The following is an 18,960-nucleotide window of genomic DNA, read 5'->3' on the forward strand; positions in this document are numbered from 1 at the left end:
TACTACATAAGGAAAAATGTTCTCACTGGTGAATACAAATTCTCCTGGACAATTAACAGAACTCCCAGGTATTTTGTTATGCTTCCTAACGCTTTGGGGTTAATCAACATGTTCTGGGCCACTCTCAAGGAGAATCTCCAAGGGTAGAAAAAATTCCATAAATTGTTCTCACTGTGCCCTTTTAGAAGCACATGGGGCATCAAGACAGAGGATTCATGACAGGTAAAAGTTAAACTATTTTCATATTTTGCCCATATTTAGAATGTTTCTGTATCATCTTTTGATCATGTAAATATTTCAGTCATGCCAACTTTCGATGGCAAAGTAAAGGCAAAATATGAGGACTTTAGAATCTGTTGGGCATTGGCTTCATAATGTCTTAGATGAGCATTTCTTTCCCTTTTTCTTCATTTCTTTTGTAAAGAAGATAGCGTTGCAAAATAATAATACTCAACAACAACAGAAAATATACAAATAATTTGGTGCTTTCCATAGAACTTCAAATTTGATGATATAAAGTCATTTTATCTTCCCTTATTTTGGAAAATCAGTATTTACCAATGAAAATTAATCAGCCTGTCATCATTACATCTGAGCAAGATTTCTGTAGCTTTTATTGCATTCATTAAGACATCTGCTTTCCTAAAAAATATCTACTGATACCCTATTCAGTATTTCTCACATAAACAATGCTTGTGAATAGGGATGAGGTAGATATCAGAGGGGTATAACTTTATTTGGCTTAATTTATATGATAGTGTATAGCCTCGGTAATAATTTTATAAATAATTTTATAATACTACATTTTTTCTATTTGCTTGTTTATTTTTGAGAGAGGCTGTTGATACTGCATTTTTCATTGTAGCAGCATCATTTCAAACCATTTATTATTTTAAATTCATCCTTTTAAGGAAAATTGATTTAGATATGTGGTTTATTATAATATACATCTTAATTTAAATTAACTTCTGTTTATCGCGTAGTGGTTACGAATCGGGCTGTGAACCTTAAGGTCAGCGGTTCGAAACTACCAGCCGCTCCGCGGGAGAAAGATGAGGCCTTCTACTCCCATAAGGATTTACACCCTCGGAAACCCTGTATAGGGTCGCTATGGGTCGGAACCGACTCAACGGCACTTAACAACAACAACAATCTGCATTATGTACTATATGATTTTGTTGTTGTTATTAACTGCTGTCGAGTCAGGTCCAAGCACAGAATAATCACTGGGGTCTTTTGTGTACATAAGGATTTATAATAAAATCTACCATTTTATGTATATTTCATGAGCATATTCTAGTATCTATGCTCTTGAGTAATACTTATATAGGGATTGCAACCTTTTTTTTTTTTCCCATTAACCTAAGGAATCTTTTTTCCAAACAGAATTTTTAAATAAAATTTTATTGTATACATCCATGTCAATGAATTCACTGTTTCCCAATTTGCTCAAATTTTCTCTCTCTATCTTAAGTTCTTTGCTAAGAAAATATATATGATTTGATAAAATCAATATAATATACACACAGGAGATTTCAAAAAGTTTGTGGAAAAAATTCATTATTTCTAAATTCCATTTTAAATTAACTTTTGGAAGCCCCCTTATATGTTAGAATGAGAATGCTTCTAACCATGGCTATATTGTAAATAATTGTTATAGTTCATTTTTAGTTTGGAAGTTAACTTTGGGGGTGTTGATAGGAGTCATTTGCAAGGAAAACATACTGCTCAGCCTAGTTATCATAATAGCCTTGACGTAGAAGTTAAGTCACACTCAAAAACGTCATATACACTTTCAAGTACTCTACTGTCATTATAGAAACCACAACAACAAAAAACACTGGATACTTGACATTTGAAATCTATTTTCCAATTCAATAAACACATAGAAACAATTGATTACTGTTTTCTTTCCAGAAACCATAAAAGGATATGATCATTTTGCAGATTTTCCAAAAGAAATGAAGATATCTTATTCTATAACCAACAGTAGAGGTATAGTAGAGACTATATGTATATATATGTACCCCCTCCTTGGATACTTCCCTATATAAAGATAAACTATGCCCACTCTGATCTGGACTTCTGCTATGGCACTGTAGGAAAAGTCCAGAATTCCAAGATTGGTTTGAACCACAAGGCTGGCAGTTTAAACTCACCAGTTGCTCCTTGGAAACTCTATGCAGGGTTGCTATGATCAGAATTGGCTAGATGGTACTTAACAACAGCAATGATCTGTTAGAATATCTTAGTTAACACATGTGTTGAATACCTGTTACATGTGCTGTTTCAGTCTATACCATCAACTACACAAAGTTTTCAAGTAAAGCATATAAAATGCTTCTAAACAGTTTGAGAATTTATGCTTTAAGGTTTTAAAAATATAATAAAAATTAACTTACACATATTATTATAATCTAACTGATTTATAAATGATAAATAGTAAGCTAAAAACCATCTATCCCCATCTCCTTTAATTTGTGATACAATGGGGAATAAATTGTTATCAGGACTGACTGTGAGGGTTGGAAATGTAAAGGTGGATGTTTTGTAGCAAAAGGAGGGGAGTGATTTGGCTATGCGGTCTAGGAGTGGAGGTCCCTGGAACCATCAAGGGAAAAGAGCAAAGTGTGATACCCTACCTAGAGAAGCAGTGATGCCAGAGATGGAGGCAGAGACAATGACATGGAGAGATGGAGTGGCTGGGAACTCTAGACCCAGAGAGGGTGAGGGGCTGTGTGCTGACAACTGAGGAGCAGGATTACAAGGTATATCTTTGGTTGGTTGATGATGCATGGAGGGGATTGTAATCATGGCAATGAAACAATATAAGACAGGATGAATGTAAAGCAAATGCTCCCCCATGTAAATTATCACATAATTCACAATAAACATTAAAAAAAAAAATGTCACAGCAATGGGGGAAAAAAATCTTTTGATGTATGTTGTTGTTGTGATGTGATGTGGAGTCGGTTCAGATTCATAGAGACCCTGTACAGGGTTTCCGAGGCTATAAATCTTTATGGAAGCAGAAAGCCTCATCTTTCTCCTGCGGAACAGATGGTAGTTTCGAACTGCTCAGCAGCCCAATTCGTAATCTCTATGCTACCAGAACTCCTTTTGAGACATAGAAGTTTTAAATTTCAATGAACTCCCTTTTCGTTGCTACTCATGCTCTTGACATCCTATGTAAGAAACCATTGTCAAAAATTAGGTCCTGAACTCACCCCCTAAATTTTGTTATAAGATCTTTATGGTTTTAACTTCTATAGGTCATTAATCCACTTTTAGTTCATTTTCATGCAGGGTGTGAGGTATGGTCCAACTTCATTCTTTCACATGTGGAGATCCAATTGTCCCAGCACCATTTGTTGAAGAGATTATATTTTTCCCCATTGAATAAGCTTGGCTAGTTTTTTTTTAAAATCAAAAACAAAACAAAACAAAAAATCTATATTCAAATCACCTAAAATTGTTCATCTTTAATCTTAATCTTTAATTTCAGTCTAAATATTGTTTTATATATTTATATGCATAGCTAATGTTGTTATAGTTTTTAAGTGCTGTTGAGTTGGTTACAACCCATAGCAACCTTGTATAGGGTTTCGGTGGAACAGCTGGTGAGCTTGAATCAGTGACTTTGCAGTTAAAAGTAATTTTGCATTCCAGCGCATTAACCCACAATGCCACACCAGGACGCCTATTTATATCAATATCTATATATAAATGTCTGTATCTATATCCCTTAATATATATCAAGGTTTCTTAGAACCTTGATAATTTGGGGTAGAAATTTTGAGATTTGGGAAGTTGCCCTGCGTGTTGAAGAATGTTTAATAAAACACCAGCCCTTTAAATATTAGATATTAGTAGCACCCTTCTCTTAGCTATGGTATCCAAAATGTCCCAGACATGGCACTGAGGAACAAATTTTCTGTTCCCAGTAGATAATCAGTGAGCTTCCTCATTGTTTGTCTCCTTCCCTATCCTTCTTATTCTCTCTATGTATTTATATCATTATGCTTTAGTTGCAGAAGTTATGTTTCTGTTCAAATAACAATGTTAGAATACTTAGATTTATCTTATTCAATTAGTAAAGTGGTGTGGTATGCTGAAAAACTCCCAGTTTATAGTACATAAAAATTATTGACTCTACCTGTGTCTCCATCCACAATAGGTTTCCTGACAGTCCTAAATGGACAAACACAATCGAACAATACTGAACGAATTCATTCTTATGGGAATCACTGACCGACCTGAGCTGCAGGCTCCATTGTTTGTACTGTTCCTCATCATCTACATCATCTCAGTGGTGGGCATCTTGGGCATGATCATCCTCACCTTGGTAGACTCCAAGCTACAAACACCCATGTACTTTTTCCTGAGACACCTGGCCATCACGGATCTTGGATATTCAACAACTGTGGGACCCAAAATGCTGGTAAACTTTATTGTGGATGAAAATACAATCTCCTATTATTTTTGTGCTATACAGTTAGCTTTATTTATTTTGTTCTTAGGTAATGAACTGTTCATTCTATCAGCCATGTCCTATGACCGCTATGTGGCCATCTGTAACCCTCTGCTCTACACAGTCATCATGTCCCAAAGGGTATGCCACATGATGGTGACAATCCCCTATCTCTACAACACATTTGTTTCACTTCTGGTCACCATAAAGATTTTTAACCTAACCTTCTGTGGCTACAATGTCATCAGTCATTTCTACTGTGATAGTGTCCCTTTGTTATCTTTGATATGCTCAAACACACAGGAAATTGAAATAATAATATTCAGCTTGTCAGCTTTTCTTTTGATTGTGTCCCTTCTAGTAGTTCTTGTTTCTTACCTGCTCATTCTTGTAGCCATTCTCAGAATGAACTCTGCAGAAAGTAGACGCAAGACCTTCTCCACCTGTGGATCTCACCTGACAGTGGTGGTAGTGTTCTATGGAACATTAATCTTTATGTATGTACAGCCCGTGTCTAGTCATTCCTCTGATGCTGATAAAGTGGCGTCCATATTCTATACTCTGGTTATCCCCATGCTAAATCCTTTGATCTATAGCTTGAGGAACAAAGATGTCAAATATGCTTTGCGTAGGACTTTGGAAAAATTGCAAGCTATATTTTCTCAACGTCACTATATCATATGAATCATATAAATTCCCTAATTGGTTTTAAAGCTTTATCATTGGGCCAAAGAGGTGATAATGGAAAGCAAAATGCATAGATCAGTTTAATTTTCATTTCTATATTGCTCTCTACCAGTCGCTCAACTTTAGTGCTGAAGTAGATTAGTCAATGAAATAGTAAAATATATGGCTTTCTTTGAGCACAAGAGTTACATTAAAGTACAGTAATTAATAAATATTAAAGTAAATAAGAATATTTAGAGGTACTAATTGATTTTTAAAAAATAAAAAAGGAATCAATATGCTGATTGGCATAATGGGTAAGCAGTAACAGACTTAGTAAGAGTTGCATAGATGTCAGACATAGAAATTTCTAGATTTAAACATTTTTAAAATTTTCTACTGAATTGATACTTTTCCTGATTGCATGCTTTGACTCATAGATTGGTGCTTGCCTCATCCATGAGGAAAAAAAAATTTTGCCTAAATTTTGTATATGTGTGAATGTATTTGTGTGTGTATGTATTTGTGGGTGGGTGTGTCTGTGCCCGAGTAGTTACTTCTCACTGATAGAAAATTCAGTTTGGTGGAATGATGTTGAAAATCAATCATCTGAGTTTACTCAAATGTCTTTTTTAGAGCTTGAAATTCCTCTTGCTAATCACCAGTACTTTTACTTTCATACAGAAAACTGAGGAGACTGTTGACTTTGTCATTAGTTTTGTTTATCATATTGTGATGATAGATGATAATATAGACAGGAAGAAATCAAAGTTGTTATATTTAACAGAATAAACTCAGAATTCGGTTTTGTTTAAATCATCCATGTAGTAGAAATACTATATCCATGTAGTGGAGATATCAGTGGAAATACTGGTCAAGACAAATTTTCTGAAATCAGCCATGTAAGTTTCTAGGTTTAAATATTTGGTTGTCATCTACTGGAATGATATTTTTCCTAGTTACATGCATTTGTCTCATAGATTGATACCATTATTTCTCTAGGGGAAAAAAAAAAAGGATGGCTTTCTGTATAGAAGATATTTTCTAATGGCTTGTGTGCTCTTGCAAATGAGGTCTATTGTAACATGAGTTAGCTTTGTTGTAATGCTTTTGTTTTGAAAATTTTAGTAAGTTTGATTTGTTTGGACTATATTTTGCTCAGGAATTATGGCTTGAATTCATAAATTTTATTATTCTACTTAGAATAAGCAAATGGAGATAATCACTAGTTTGTTCTGTGCTGTATTTCTAGTGATTGAGATATCATATGTAGCATTTTATGTATTTCGTATAATTTTGGGATATATTTACTTCATATTCCTTTTAATTTTCCTTTTCATGATTATTAGATGCTTTAATGATGTCTCTAAGAATAATTTTAAATGCTCCCAATCTCCAATAAGATTTAAGAAATTTAATTAGGAAATTCTATGAAATATTGAAAGAATTCTGATACTTTCAGAAAACTGAATAGAACAGTATATTTTCAATTGTCTTTGAGAACAGTTTTATCCTGATATCAAACACAGACAATGGAATTAAAAGAAAATAAGAAATCATATATGTGGAAGATCTGCATCAAATTTTTAGATATTTTGTCTTATAATATGCAAATAAAATAATATATCAAATTGTATGTCCCAGAAATGCATCACTGATTTTACAGTTAATAATCAATTAAATATAAGACATTGTGCATGAAAAAGCAATTACATACAACTACATGTAGATAATTATTTTCAAAGTCCTATCATATTTGATAAAACTTTGACAAAACTAGTGGTTGTGTTGTTAGGTGGCATCGAGTCTGCACTGCCTCATAGTGACCCTATGCACAACAGAATGAAACACTGCCCAATCCTAAGCCAACTTCACAATTGTTGCCATGCTAGAACCCATTGATGTTGCCACTTTGCCAATCCATCTCGCTGGGGGTCTTCCTCTTTTTCTCTGACCCTCCACCCTACCAAACATGATATCCTTCTCTAGTGATTAGTACCTTCTGACAATATGTTCGAAGTATGAGAGGAAATTTGTCCATCCTGGCCTCCAAAGAGCACTCTGGCTGCATTTCTTCCAACACAGATCTGTTTGGATTTTTTTGGCAGCTCATAGCACTTTCAGTATCTCCTCCAACACCATAACTCAAAAGCATCAATGCATGTGAAAGCTGGACAGTAAGGAAGATAGTAGAAGACATTAGTGAAACTTCCTCAAAATCATAAAGATCACGTGTGAACAACCTATAAAAACCACCAAGCATAATAGTAAAATGTTGACTACGTTATCAGTAAAAACATTGAATGTGATAAATAAATCTGCTCTTGCCAAATATATTCAACATTGTGTTGGAGTTATTACCAGAAAAATAGGTCAAAAGCAATAAATAGAAAGCATCTAATTGGAAAGAAAAAGGTGAAAATATTTTTGATGCATGGTTTGATTTTTTATGCAAAAAAAAAAATAGTAGAGTCTACAAGTTGTTGTTAAGTGCTGTTAGTTGGATGTAAGACTGATTTGCTTGCATCCACAATCAACCATCATAGGACCATAATTCAGGAAATCAAAGTATATATTGAGTTATATAAATCTGTTGTGAAAGACCTCTTTAAGTGTTAAAGAGCAAATATATCAGTTTAAGACTAAGACGCACTTGACTAAAGATATGATATTTTAAATCACCTCATATGTAAGGGAAAGTTGGACAACGAACAAGGGAGAACATACAATAATTGGTGCATTTGAGTTATGATGCTGAAGAGCAATATTGAAAGTACCATGGGCTTCCAGAACACAAAAATCTCTTTTGGAAGAAGTACAGCTTGAGTGGTCCTAAAAAAGCCAGTATGGCCAAACTTCATCTCTCACACTTAAGACATGTTATCTGAAGGCACAATCCCTAGAGAAGGACACAATGTTTGATGAAGTAGAGGGTCAGTGATAAAGAGCAAGACCTGTAATGAGATGGATTGGCAACATGGCAGCAGCAATAGGCTTAAGTGTAACGATAATTATGAGGACGGTGCAGATCCATCCAACGGGACATTATCTTGTGCACAGGGTCACTGTAAGAACTGACTTGACAGTTCCTAAAAAGAGCTATTACATTCCACGTTTATCCCAAAGAAATGGGAACTTACATTTCTGCAATAACCTTTATACAGGTGTTCAGAGAAAGATTATTTATAATATCTAAAAACTCATAAACCCAAAATGTCCTTCTTTAGGTGAAAAGTTAAGCAAACTATAGTATATTCAAAACCTAAAATAATACCCAGCAATAAAAATGAAAAAATTACTGGTGTATACAACAGTGTGAGTGAACCTCAATAGAATCATATAAAGTGAAAAAAATCCGATTTCAATTCAAAACAAAAGATGGTTGTTTTGTTATTAACTATCACTGAGTGGACTCTAATACATGGTAATCTTAGGTAACACAGAACAAAATGTTGCTTGGCCCACTTCTAGCATCAGAATCATTGGCCTATTTCCTTTGCTACAGCCTCTGCGTCAATCTATTTCATAGAGGGTCTCCTCTTCATGTTATCCTCCTACTTAACCAAGTATAAATCCTTCAACGGCAACTGATATTTGCTGATGACACATCCAGAGAAAGAAAACTGGACAATGTTCTGTTGGAAACAGCAAAATATTCATCATTAAAAAATGTTTATTTTGTTGGATGCCATTAATTCAGTTCCAACTGAGAGTGACATAGAAGACAAAATAGAACGGCTACATAGAGTTGTCCAGGCTGCAATCTTTTTAGGTGCAGATGATCCACCTTTCCTCCCAAGGAATTGCTGTGATTCCAGCTGCCAACATTTTATTTAGCACTGAGTGCTTACCACTACATGACCAGGGCACCTTCCATTAAAGATTAATCAGGATAAAAAATACAAAGGGACTTTTAAACGGTCTTAGGAATATTTCATTACTATTTTTCCATAAACTTTTAAAATTCTCCACTTGCATATAGGTGTGTGTGTGTGTGTGTGTATATCTATATATATATATATATAGAGAGAGATATACAGGAGTCCTATAATATATATATAGATATACAGGAGTCCTATAGTGGTGCTGCAGGATAATATACCAGACTGCAAGGTCAGTGTGAACCACAAGAGTTCAATGGTTTAAATTTACCAACCACACCCCAGAAACACTATTATGGGGTTACTAAACGTTGGAACCAACTTGATGGCAAACATATACATACATACATACATACATACATACATATATACATACATACTTTTGTTGTTGTTGTTGTTGTTGTTATGTGCCATGGAGTCGGTTCTGACCCATAGCAACCCTGTACAGGTTTTCTAAGGCTGTAACATTTACTGGAACAGAAAGCCTCATCTTTCTCCCACAGAACCGCTGGTAGTTTCGAACTGCTGACCTTGCGGTTCACAGCCCATTTTTTGTAACCATTATGCTACAAGAGCTCCCTGTATATTTATATATATACATATATATATATGTATATATATATACACACACATATATATGCATTACTTTTATTCCATTTTTTATACCTTTTTTTTTAATATACAGATCATGATCTCAGATAAAATGAAAATTTAAAAATCAACTTATACTTTCATTAATGTCAACATGTCTACACATGTGTATCAAGCTGATAGCTTATGTGTGTTAACAGCTACATTTCTACTTTTCTACACAAAAAATCCAAACAAATACAAATAGCATACATGTATCTTAGTTAATAAAAGTTACAGAGCATCAAATCAGGCTCTTTACATCTCAAGCCAATTCTTTCGAGTTGGATTCCCCATCTGGTTTTTACATAGCTGATTTTGCCAAGCTACAATATTAATCTTTCCCAACAGTCATTTGAAGGTACACAAAAATGCTAGTTTCTGCAACTACAACAAAAACATTGCTTTCTAACTTCAATGCAGCCTCCACTGTGGTCAAGTTTGAAACCCTCAATACTACTATTCAAGTTTGTTAATGTCCAAAACAGCTCTGATTTTCCATGTGCACAACTTTGGTCAAAGAAATGTTCTACGAGTTATTATTTCAAGGCTTTGTCTATGTTGGTACATCCTCTTCTTTGGAGAGGGAGAGATTAAATTATTCAGCTGGATATCCCACCAATGCACATCTCATATATTTTAAAACAGTCTGATGCTTGACTCTTGCCACAGTGGCAGGGCGGCACCTCCTTAGGAAAATGCTGAAAAGAGTTGTGTGTGGATAATGCAGCTTCAGGGGATCTCCCTTCCATGGCCATTGGGGCCATTTTTTTTTTTTAACATTCTCCTCAAGGAGAAATGAGGAGAATGTTGTACTTTTCTCATAAGCCTCTTTTCCTGACATTTTTCACATAACAACTTTTATTTAAAATCATCACTAACTGAGAGACTTGTTCTCTGCAATAACTCAAGGCAAAAGAACACTTTATAAAAAATATAATGATATAGTGCTTAAATGTGTTATTTGGTAGCACTTATAAAAAATGTGCCTTTTTAGTTATGTCAAAAACGAATCAGATTGGTAAATGTGAGGGTGGGGGTTGAGGACATGTGAAGGCCACCTGGGAGGACTGGTGAGAGGCACCTCAAAGCACTGAGGGTGAGAGCAGGGAGGTGGCGGTGCTCTGAGGCTACATCTCAAAATCAGATCTATGGTGGAACAACATTTTAGGATTCCAAGTTAGAGTTACAACTTGGTTTCCAGGAGTGGCCATTAAAAACAACAACAACAACAACAAAAATGACACTAAACTCCATGGCATCAGCTCTGACAGTTATGGTAAACTGGATGCATAATGGCTATTTTAAGCTAAAAAAAAATTGGTTCAAATTAAACACACTAACCAAGGTGATTTATTTCAACCCTGGTTACTAAAATAAGAACAAAATTTTATAACTGATTTTATTTTACTAAAAAAAAAAAAGATTATCACTATATATTAACACGAGTGCCTTTAGTTGGCAATTAACTTTTGGCAATTCTGGATGTGTGTGTAAACTGTAAGCTCCCACAATGAAACTGTATACTTGCAACGTGTGGCCTTAAAGGAAAGAAAAAACAAAGGGAAAGGTGACTTGTCAGAACAAGTCAAGAAGGCACAAACTTTTAACCACCGCCCTCCCCGCACACCCAGAAATGAGTGGTCTCAAGTTTTCAAAGTGGGGGGGTGGGTTGGGTTAGGGGAGGATGAATCTCAGAGAAAAAAAGATGCAATGTTTTTCACTATTCATTATCTTATCATTGTTACTCCTAACTAAAAACAAATCAAAACAGACAGACAGAGAAAAAAGTCAGAGTGGGCTTGCTGGACAAGAGAGTTATAAGGGAACATGGCTGAACAGGTAAGACACAGATTCACCGTTGTGTGTCCTACGGATGGCCTCCGCCAGTATCATGGAAATGTCGATAACCTGAATCTTGGAGCAGAGTTTCATTTTGTCCTCTTGCGGAATTGTGTTTGTGACGACCACCGCCTCAAAGACAGCATTATTGATTCTGGAAATGGCTGGCCCAGACAAGATTCCATGGGTCAGGATCACGTAGACTTTGGTAGCTGCAGCCTAGAGCAGCTTGTCTGCAGCGTGGCATATTGTACCACAAGTGTCGGCCATGTTGTCCACCAGGATGGCCACGCGGTCCTTCACGTCACCCACCAGACTCATCCGATCCACCTCATTTGCCTTCTTCCTCTCTTTGTGAATCAAAGTGAACTCCACATTCAATCTGTCGGCAATCGATGTCACCCTTTTGGCGTCGCCTGCATCCGGGGAGATGATGATGCAGTTCCTCTACTCGGTGATGTTCTCCCAGATCCATTGCAGCACCATAGGCTCCGCCGTACAAGGTATCCACCGGGATGTCGAAGAAACCCTGGATCTGTGAGGCATGCAAGTCCATGGTGATGATGTGGTCCGCCCCAGCCACCGAGAGCATGTTGGCCACAAGTTTTGCAGAAATGGGAGCCCGGCTCTTGTCCTTCTTATCTTGGTGGGCGTAGGGGAAGCATGCCATGACGGCCGTCACCCTGGACAAGGATGCTATTTTGCAGGAGTTGATCATGATGATGAGCTCCATCAGGTTGTCGTTGATTTCCCCGTAGCCACTCTGAAAGATGTAGACATCCTCCCCTCTCACGCTCTCACCGATCTCCACGCTGGTCTCCTGGTTGCTGAACTTCTTGGTGATCACCTTGCCCAGCTCCAGGCCCAAGCGGTAGGCCACGCGCTGGGACAGGTCGTGGTGCAAGGACCCGCTGAAGAGCACAATGTTGGGCATGGCGGAACGCAAGGCGAAGGTGGTGGTGGTGGTGGTGGTGGTGGTGGTGGCGGGGGTGGTGGCGCTGGCCTTTTTATTCCATTTTTAAGTATTTTTAAATATATAATGAATTAGTGTTTGAGCATTTTTGTTTTGTCATCCATATGAAGAGACGTTTCAGAAATAAAGAAAATTGATAACCTTGTTTTATAGATGCAATATTTTAATCCAAATATTAGTGTGGTGTAAATGGAAAGTTAATGAAGTTGAAAATGTAAGAGTATATTAAAACTATAAATATAGAAACATACTACATAAGGAAAAATGTTCTCACTGGTGAATACAAATTCTCCTGGACAATTAACAGAACTCCCAGGTATTTTGTTATGCTTCCTAACGCTTTGGGGTTAATCAACATGTTCTGGGCCACTCTCAAGGAGAATCTCCAAGGGTAGAAAAAATTCCATAAATTGTTCTCACTGTGCCCTTTTAGAAGCATATGGGGCGTCAAGACAGAGGATTCATGACAGGTAAAAGTTAAACTATTTTCCTATTTTGCCCATATTTAGAATATTTCTGTATCATCTTTTGATCATGTAAATATTTCAGTCATGCCAACATTCGATGGCAAAGTAAAGGCAAAATATGAGGACTTTGGAATCTGTTGGGCACTGGCTTCATAATGTCTTAGATGAGCATTTTTTTTCTTCATTATTTTTGTAAAGAAGATAGCGTTGCAAAATAGATACTCAACAACAGCAGTAAAATATAAAAATAATTTGATTTCCATAGAACTTCAAATTTGATTATATAAAGTCATTTTATCTTCCCTTATTTTGGAAAATCAGTATTTACCAATGAAAATTATTCAGCCTGTCATCATTACATCTGAGCAAGATTTCTGTAGCTTTTATTGCATTCATTAAGGCATCTGCTTTCCTAAAAAATATCTACTGATACCCAATTCAGTATTTCTGACATAAACAATGCTTGTGAATAGGGATGAGGTAGATATCAGAGGGGTATAACTTTATTTGGCTTAATTTATATGATAGTGTATACCCTCGGTAATAATTTTATAAATCATTTTATAATACTTTATTTTTTTATTTGCTTGTTTATTTTTGAGAGAGGCTGTTGATACTGCATTTTTCATTGTAGCAGCATCATTTCAAACCATTTATTATTTTAAATTCATCCTTTTAAGGAAATTTGATTTAGATATGTGGTTTATTGTAATATACATCTTAATTTAAATTGACTTCTGTTTATCTGCATTATGTACTCTATAATGTTGTTGTTGTTATTATTAATTGTTGTTGAGTCAGGTCCAAGCACAGAATAATAACTGGAGTCTTTGGGTACATAAGTATTTACAATAAAATCTACCATTTTATGTATATTTCATGAGCATATTCTAGTGTCTATGCGCTTGAGTAATACTTGTATAGGGATTGCAGCTTTTTTTTTTCATTAAGCTAGGGAATCTTTTTTTCCAAACAGAATTTTTAAATAAAATGTTATTGTATACATTTATGTCCATGACTTCACTGTTTCCCAATTTGCTCAAATTTTCTCTCACTATCTTAGGTTATTTGATAAGAAAATATATATGATTTGTTAAAAACAATTTATATACACACAGGGGATTTCAAAAAGTTTGTGGAAAAAAAATCATTATTTCTAAATTCCATTTTAAATTAACTTTTGGAAGCCCCCTTATACATTAGTTAGAATGAGAATGCTTCTAACCGTGGCTATATTGTAAATAATTGCTATGGTTCATTTTTAGTTTGGAAGTTAACTTCTCAGCCTAGTTATCATAATAGCCTTGACATAGAAGTTAAGTCACACTCGAAGACTTCATATACCCTTTCAAGTACTCTACTGTCATTATAGAAACAACAAAAAAAAAAAAAAAAAAAAAAACCACTGGATACTTGACATTTGAAATCTATTCTCCAATTCAATAAACATAAAGAAACATTTGATTTCTGCTTTCTTTCCAGAAACCATAAAAGGATATGATCATTTTGCAGATTTTCCAAAAGAAATGAAGATATCTTATTCTACAACCAACAGTAGAGGTATAACAAACACTATATGTGTATATATGTCCCGTCCCCCCCCATACTTCCCTGTATAAAGATGAAGTATCCCCACTCTGATTTGGACTTCTGCGATGGCACTGTAGGAAAAGTGCAGGATTCCAAGATTGGTTTGAACCACAAGGCTGGCAGTTTAAACTCACCAGTTTGCTCCTTGGAAACTCTATGCAGGGTTGCTATGATCAGAATTGACTAGATGGTACTTAACAACAGCAATGATCTGTTAGAATATCTTAGTTAACACATGTGTTGAATACCTGTTACATGTGCTGTTTCAGTCTATACCATCAACTACACAAAGTTTTCAAGTAAAGCATATAAAATGCTTCTAAACAGTTTGAGAATTTATGCTTTAAGGTTTTAAAAATATAATAAAAATTAACTTACACATATTATTATAATCTAACTGATTTATAAATGATAAATAGTAAGCTAAAAACCATCTATCCCCATCTCCTTTAATTTGTGATACAATGGGGAATAAATTGTTATCAGGACTGACTGTGAGGGTTGGAAATGTAAAGGTGGATGTTTTGTAGCAAAAGGAGGGGAGTGATTTGGCTATGCGGTCTAGGAGTGGAGGTCCCTGGAACCATCAAGGGAAAAGAGCAAAGTGTGATACCCTACCTAGAGAAGCAGTGATGCCAGAGATGGAGGCAGAGACAATGACATGGAGAGATGGAGTGGCTGGGAACTCTAGACCCAGAGAGGGTGAGGGGCTGTGTGCTGACAACTGAGGAGCAGGATTACAAGGTATATCTTTGGTTGGTTGATGATGCATGGAGGGGATTGTAATCATGGCAATGAAACAATATAAGACAGGATGAATGTAAAGCAAATGCTCCCCCATGTAAATTATCACATAATTCACAATAAACATTAAAAAAAAAAATGTCACAGCAATGGGGGAAAAAAATCTTTTGATGTATGTTGTTGTTGTGATGTGATGTGGAGTCGGTTCAGATTCATAGAGACCCTGTACAGGGTTTCCGAGGCTATAAATCTTTATGGAAGCAGAAAGCCTCATCTTTCTCCTGCGGAACAGATGGTAGTTTCGAACTGCTCAGCAGCCCAATTCGTAATCTCTATGCTACCAGAACTCCTTTTGAGACATAGAAGTTTTAAATTTCAATGAACTCCCTTTTCGTTGCTACTCATGCTCTTGACATCCTATGTAAGAAACCATTGTCAAAAATTAGGTCCTGAACTCACCCCCTAAATTTTGTTATAAGATCTTTATGGTTTTAACTTCTATAGGTCATTAATCCACTTTTAGTTCATTTTCATGCAGGGTGTGAGGTATGGTCCAACTTCATTCTTTCACATGTGGAGATCCAATTGTCCCAGCACCATTTGTTGAAGAGATTATATTTTTCCCCATTGAATAAGCTTGGCTAGTTTTTTTTTAAAATCAAAAACAAAACAAAACAAAAAATCTATATTCAAATCACCTAAAATTGTTCATCTTTAATCTTAATCTTTAATTTCAGTCTAAATATTGTTTTATATATTTATATGCATAGCTAATGTTGTTATAGTTTTTAAGTGCTGTTGAGTTGGTTACAACCCATAGCAACCTTGTATAGGGTTTCGGTGGAACAGCTGGTGAGCTTGAATCAGTGACTTTGCAGTTAAAAGTAATTTTGCATTCCAGCGCATTAACCCACAATGCCACACCAGGACGCCTATTTATATCAATATCTATATATAAATGTCTGTATCTATATCCCTTAATATATATCAAGGTTTCTTAGAACCTTGATAATTTGGGGTAGAAATTTTGAGATTTGGGAAGTTGCCCTGCGTGTTGAAGAATGTTTAATAAAACACCAGCCCTTTAAATATTAGATATTAGTAGCACCCTTCTCTTAGCTATGGTATCCAAAATGTCCCAGACATGGCACTGAGGAACAAATTTTCTGTTCCCAGTAGATAATCAGTGAGCTTCCTCATTGTTTGTCTCCTTCCCTATCCTTCTTATTCTCTCTATGTATTTATATCATTATGCTTTAGTTGCAGAAGTTATGTTTCTGTTCAAATAACAATGTTAGAATACTTAGATTTATCTTATTCAATTAGTAAAGTGGTGTGGTATGCTGAAAAACTCCCAGTTTATAGTACATAAAAATTATTGACTCTACCTGTGTCTCCATCCACAATAGGTTTCCTGACAGTCCTAAATGGACAAACACAATCGAACAATACTGAACGAATTCATTCTTATGGGAATCACTGACCGACCTGAGCTGCAGGCTCCATTGTTTGTACTGTTCCTCATCATCTACATCATCTCAGTGGTGGGCATCTTGGGCATGATCATCCTCACCTTGGTAGACTCCAAGCTACAAACACCCATGTACTTTTTCCTGAGACACCTGGCCATCACGGATCTTGGATATTCAACAACTGTGGGACCCAAAATGCTGGTAAACTTTATTGTGGATGAAAATACAATCTCCTATTATTTTTGTGCTATACAGTTAGCTTTATTTATTTTGTTCTTAGGTAATGAACTGTTCATTCTATCAGCCATGTCCTATGACCGCTATGTGGCCATCTGTAACCCTCTGCTCTACACAGTCATCATGTCCCAAAGGGTATGCCACATGATGGTGACAATCCCCTATCTCTACAACACATTTGTTTCACTTCTGGTCACCATAAAGATTTTTAACCTAACCTTCTGTGGCTACAATGTCATCAGTCATTTCTACTGTGATAGTGTCCCTTTGTTATCTTTGATATGCTCAAACACACAGGAAATTGAAATAATAATATTCAGCTTGTCAGCTTTTCTTTTGATTGTGTCCCTTCTAGTAGTTCTTGTTTCTTACCTGCTCATTCTTGTAGCCATTCTCAGAATGAACTCTGCAGAAAGTAGACGCAAGACCTTCTCCACCTGTGGATCTCACCTGACAGTGGTGGTAGTGTTCTATGGAACATTAATCTTTATGTATGTACAGCCCGTGTCTAGTCATTCCTCTGATGCTGATAAAGTGGCGTCCATATTCTATACTCTGGTTATCCCCATGCTAAATCCTTTGATCTATAGCTTGAGGAACAAAGATGTCAAATATGCTTTGCGTAGGACTTTGGAAAAATTGCAAGCTATATTTTCTCAACGTCACTATATCATATGAATCATATAAATTCCCTAATTGGTTTTAAAGCTTTATCATTGGGCCAAAGAGGTGATAATGGAAAGCAAAATGCATAGATCAGTTTAATTTTCATTTCTATATTGCTCTCTACCAGTCGCTCAACTTTAGTGCTGAAGTAGATTAGTCAATGAAATAGTAAAATATATGGCTTTCTTTGAGCACAAGAGTTACATTAAAGTACAGTAATTAATAAATATTAAAGTAAATAAGAATATTTAGAGGTACTAATTGATTTTTAAAAAATAAAAAAGGAATCAATATGCTGATTGGCATAATGGGTAAGCAGTAACAGACTTAGTAAGAGTTGCATAGATGTCAGACATAGAGTTTTCTAGATTTAAACATTTTAAAAATTTTCTACTGGATTGATACTTTTCCTAATTGCATGCATTTGACTTATAGATTGGTGTTTGCCTCATCCATGAGAAAAAAAATATTGCCTAAATTTTGTAGGTGTGTGAATGTATTTGTGTGTGTATGTATTTGTGTGTGTGTGCTTGTGCCAGAGTGGTTACTTCTCACTGATAGAAAATTCAGTTTGGTGGAATGATGTTAAAAATCAATCAGCTGAATTTACTCAAATGTCTTTTTTAAAGCTTGAAATTCCTCTTGCTGATCAGTACTTTTGCTTTCATACAGGAAACTGAGGAGACTGTTGACTTTGTCATTAGTTTATTTATCATATTGTGATGATAGATGATAATATAGACAGGAAGAAATCAAAGTTATTATATTTAACAGAATAAACTCAGAATCTGGTTTGGTTTAAATCATCCATGTAGTAGAAATACTACATCCATGTAGTGGAAATATCAGTGGAAATACCAGTCAAGACAAATTTCCTGAAGTCAGCCATGTAAGTTTCTATGATTAAACATTTAGTTGTTATCCACTGGATTGACATTTTTCCTAATTGCATGCATTTTTCTCATAGACTGATACCATTATTTCTCTAGAAAAAAAAAAAAAAAAAGAATAGCTTTTGTATAGAAGATATTTCTAATGGCTTGTGTGTTCTTGCAAATGAGGTCTATTGTAACATGAGTTAGCTTTGTTGCAATGCTCTTGTTTTGCAAATTTTAGCAAGTTTTATTAGTTTGCACTATATTTTGCTCAGGACTTATGGCTTAAATGCATAAATTTGATTATTCTACTTAGAATAAGCAAATGGAGACAATCACTAGTTTGTTCTATGCTGTAGTTCTAGTGATTCAGATATCATATGTAGCATTTTACTTATTTCATATAATTTGGGAATATATTTAATTCATATTCTCTTTTAATGATT

At 35.4% G+C, this 18,960-nt stretch overlaps 2 protein-coding genes and 1 pseudogene across 2 annotated transcripts; 2 read left to right on the forward strand and 1 right to left on the reverse strand.

The window, feature by feature from the left end:
• Positions 1 to 4,195: 4,195 nt before the first annotated feature.
• On the forward strand, positions 4,196 to 5,155 carry LOC102831983 (olfactory receptor 8K3-like). Its single transcript, XM_006877790.1, has one exon. The coding sequence runs from the start codon at positions 4,196 to 4,198 to the stop codon at positions 5,153 to 5,155; it is 960 nt and encodes a 319-aa protein (XP_006877852.1).
• A 6,311-nt stretch (positions 5,156 to 11,466) lies between these two features.
• On the reverse strand, positions 11,467 to 12,424 carry LOC102829318 (annotated as a pseudogene).
• A 4,267-nt stretch (positions 12,425 to 16,691) lies between these two features.
• LOC102832362 (olfactory receptor 8K3-like) lies at positions 16,692 to 17,651 on the forward strand. Its single transcript, XM_006877791.1, has one exon. It carries the CDS (start codon positions 16,692 to 16,694, stop codon positions 17,649 to 17,651), a length of 960 nt encoding a protein of 319 aa, XP_006877853.1.
• The last annotated feature ends 1,309 nt before the right edge of the window (positions 17,652 to 18,960 follow it).

The sequence above is a fragment of the Chrysochloris asiatica genome, unplaced genomic scaffold (assembly GCF_000296735.1).
Source record: "Chrysochloris asiatica unplaced genomic scaffold, ChrAsi1.0 scaffold00599, whole genome shotgun sequence".
Lineage (NCBI taxonomy): Eukaryota > Metazoa > Chordata > Mammalia > Afrosoricida > Chrysochloridae > Chrysochloris > Chrysochloris asiatica.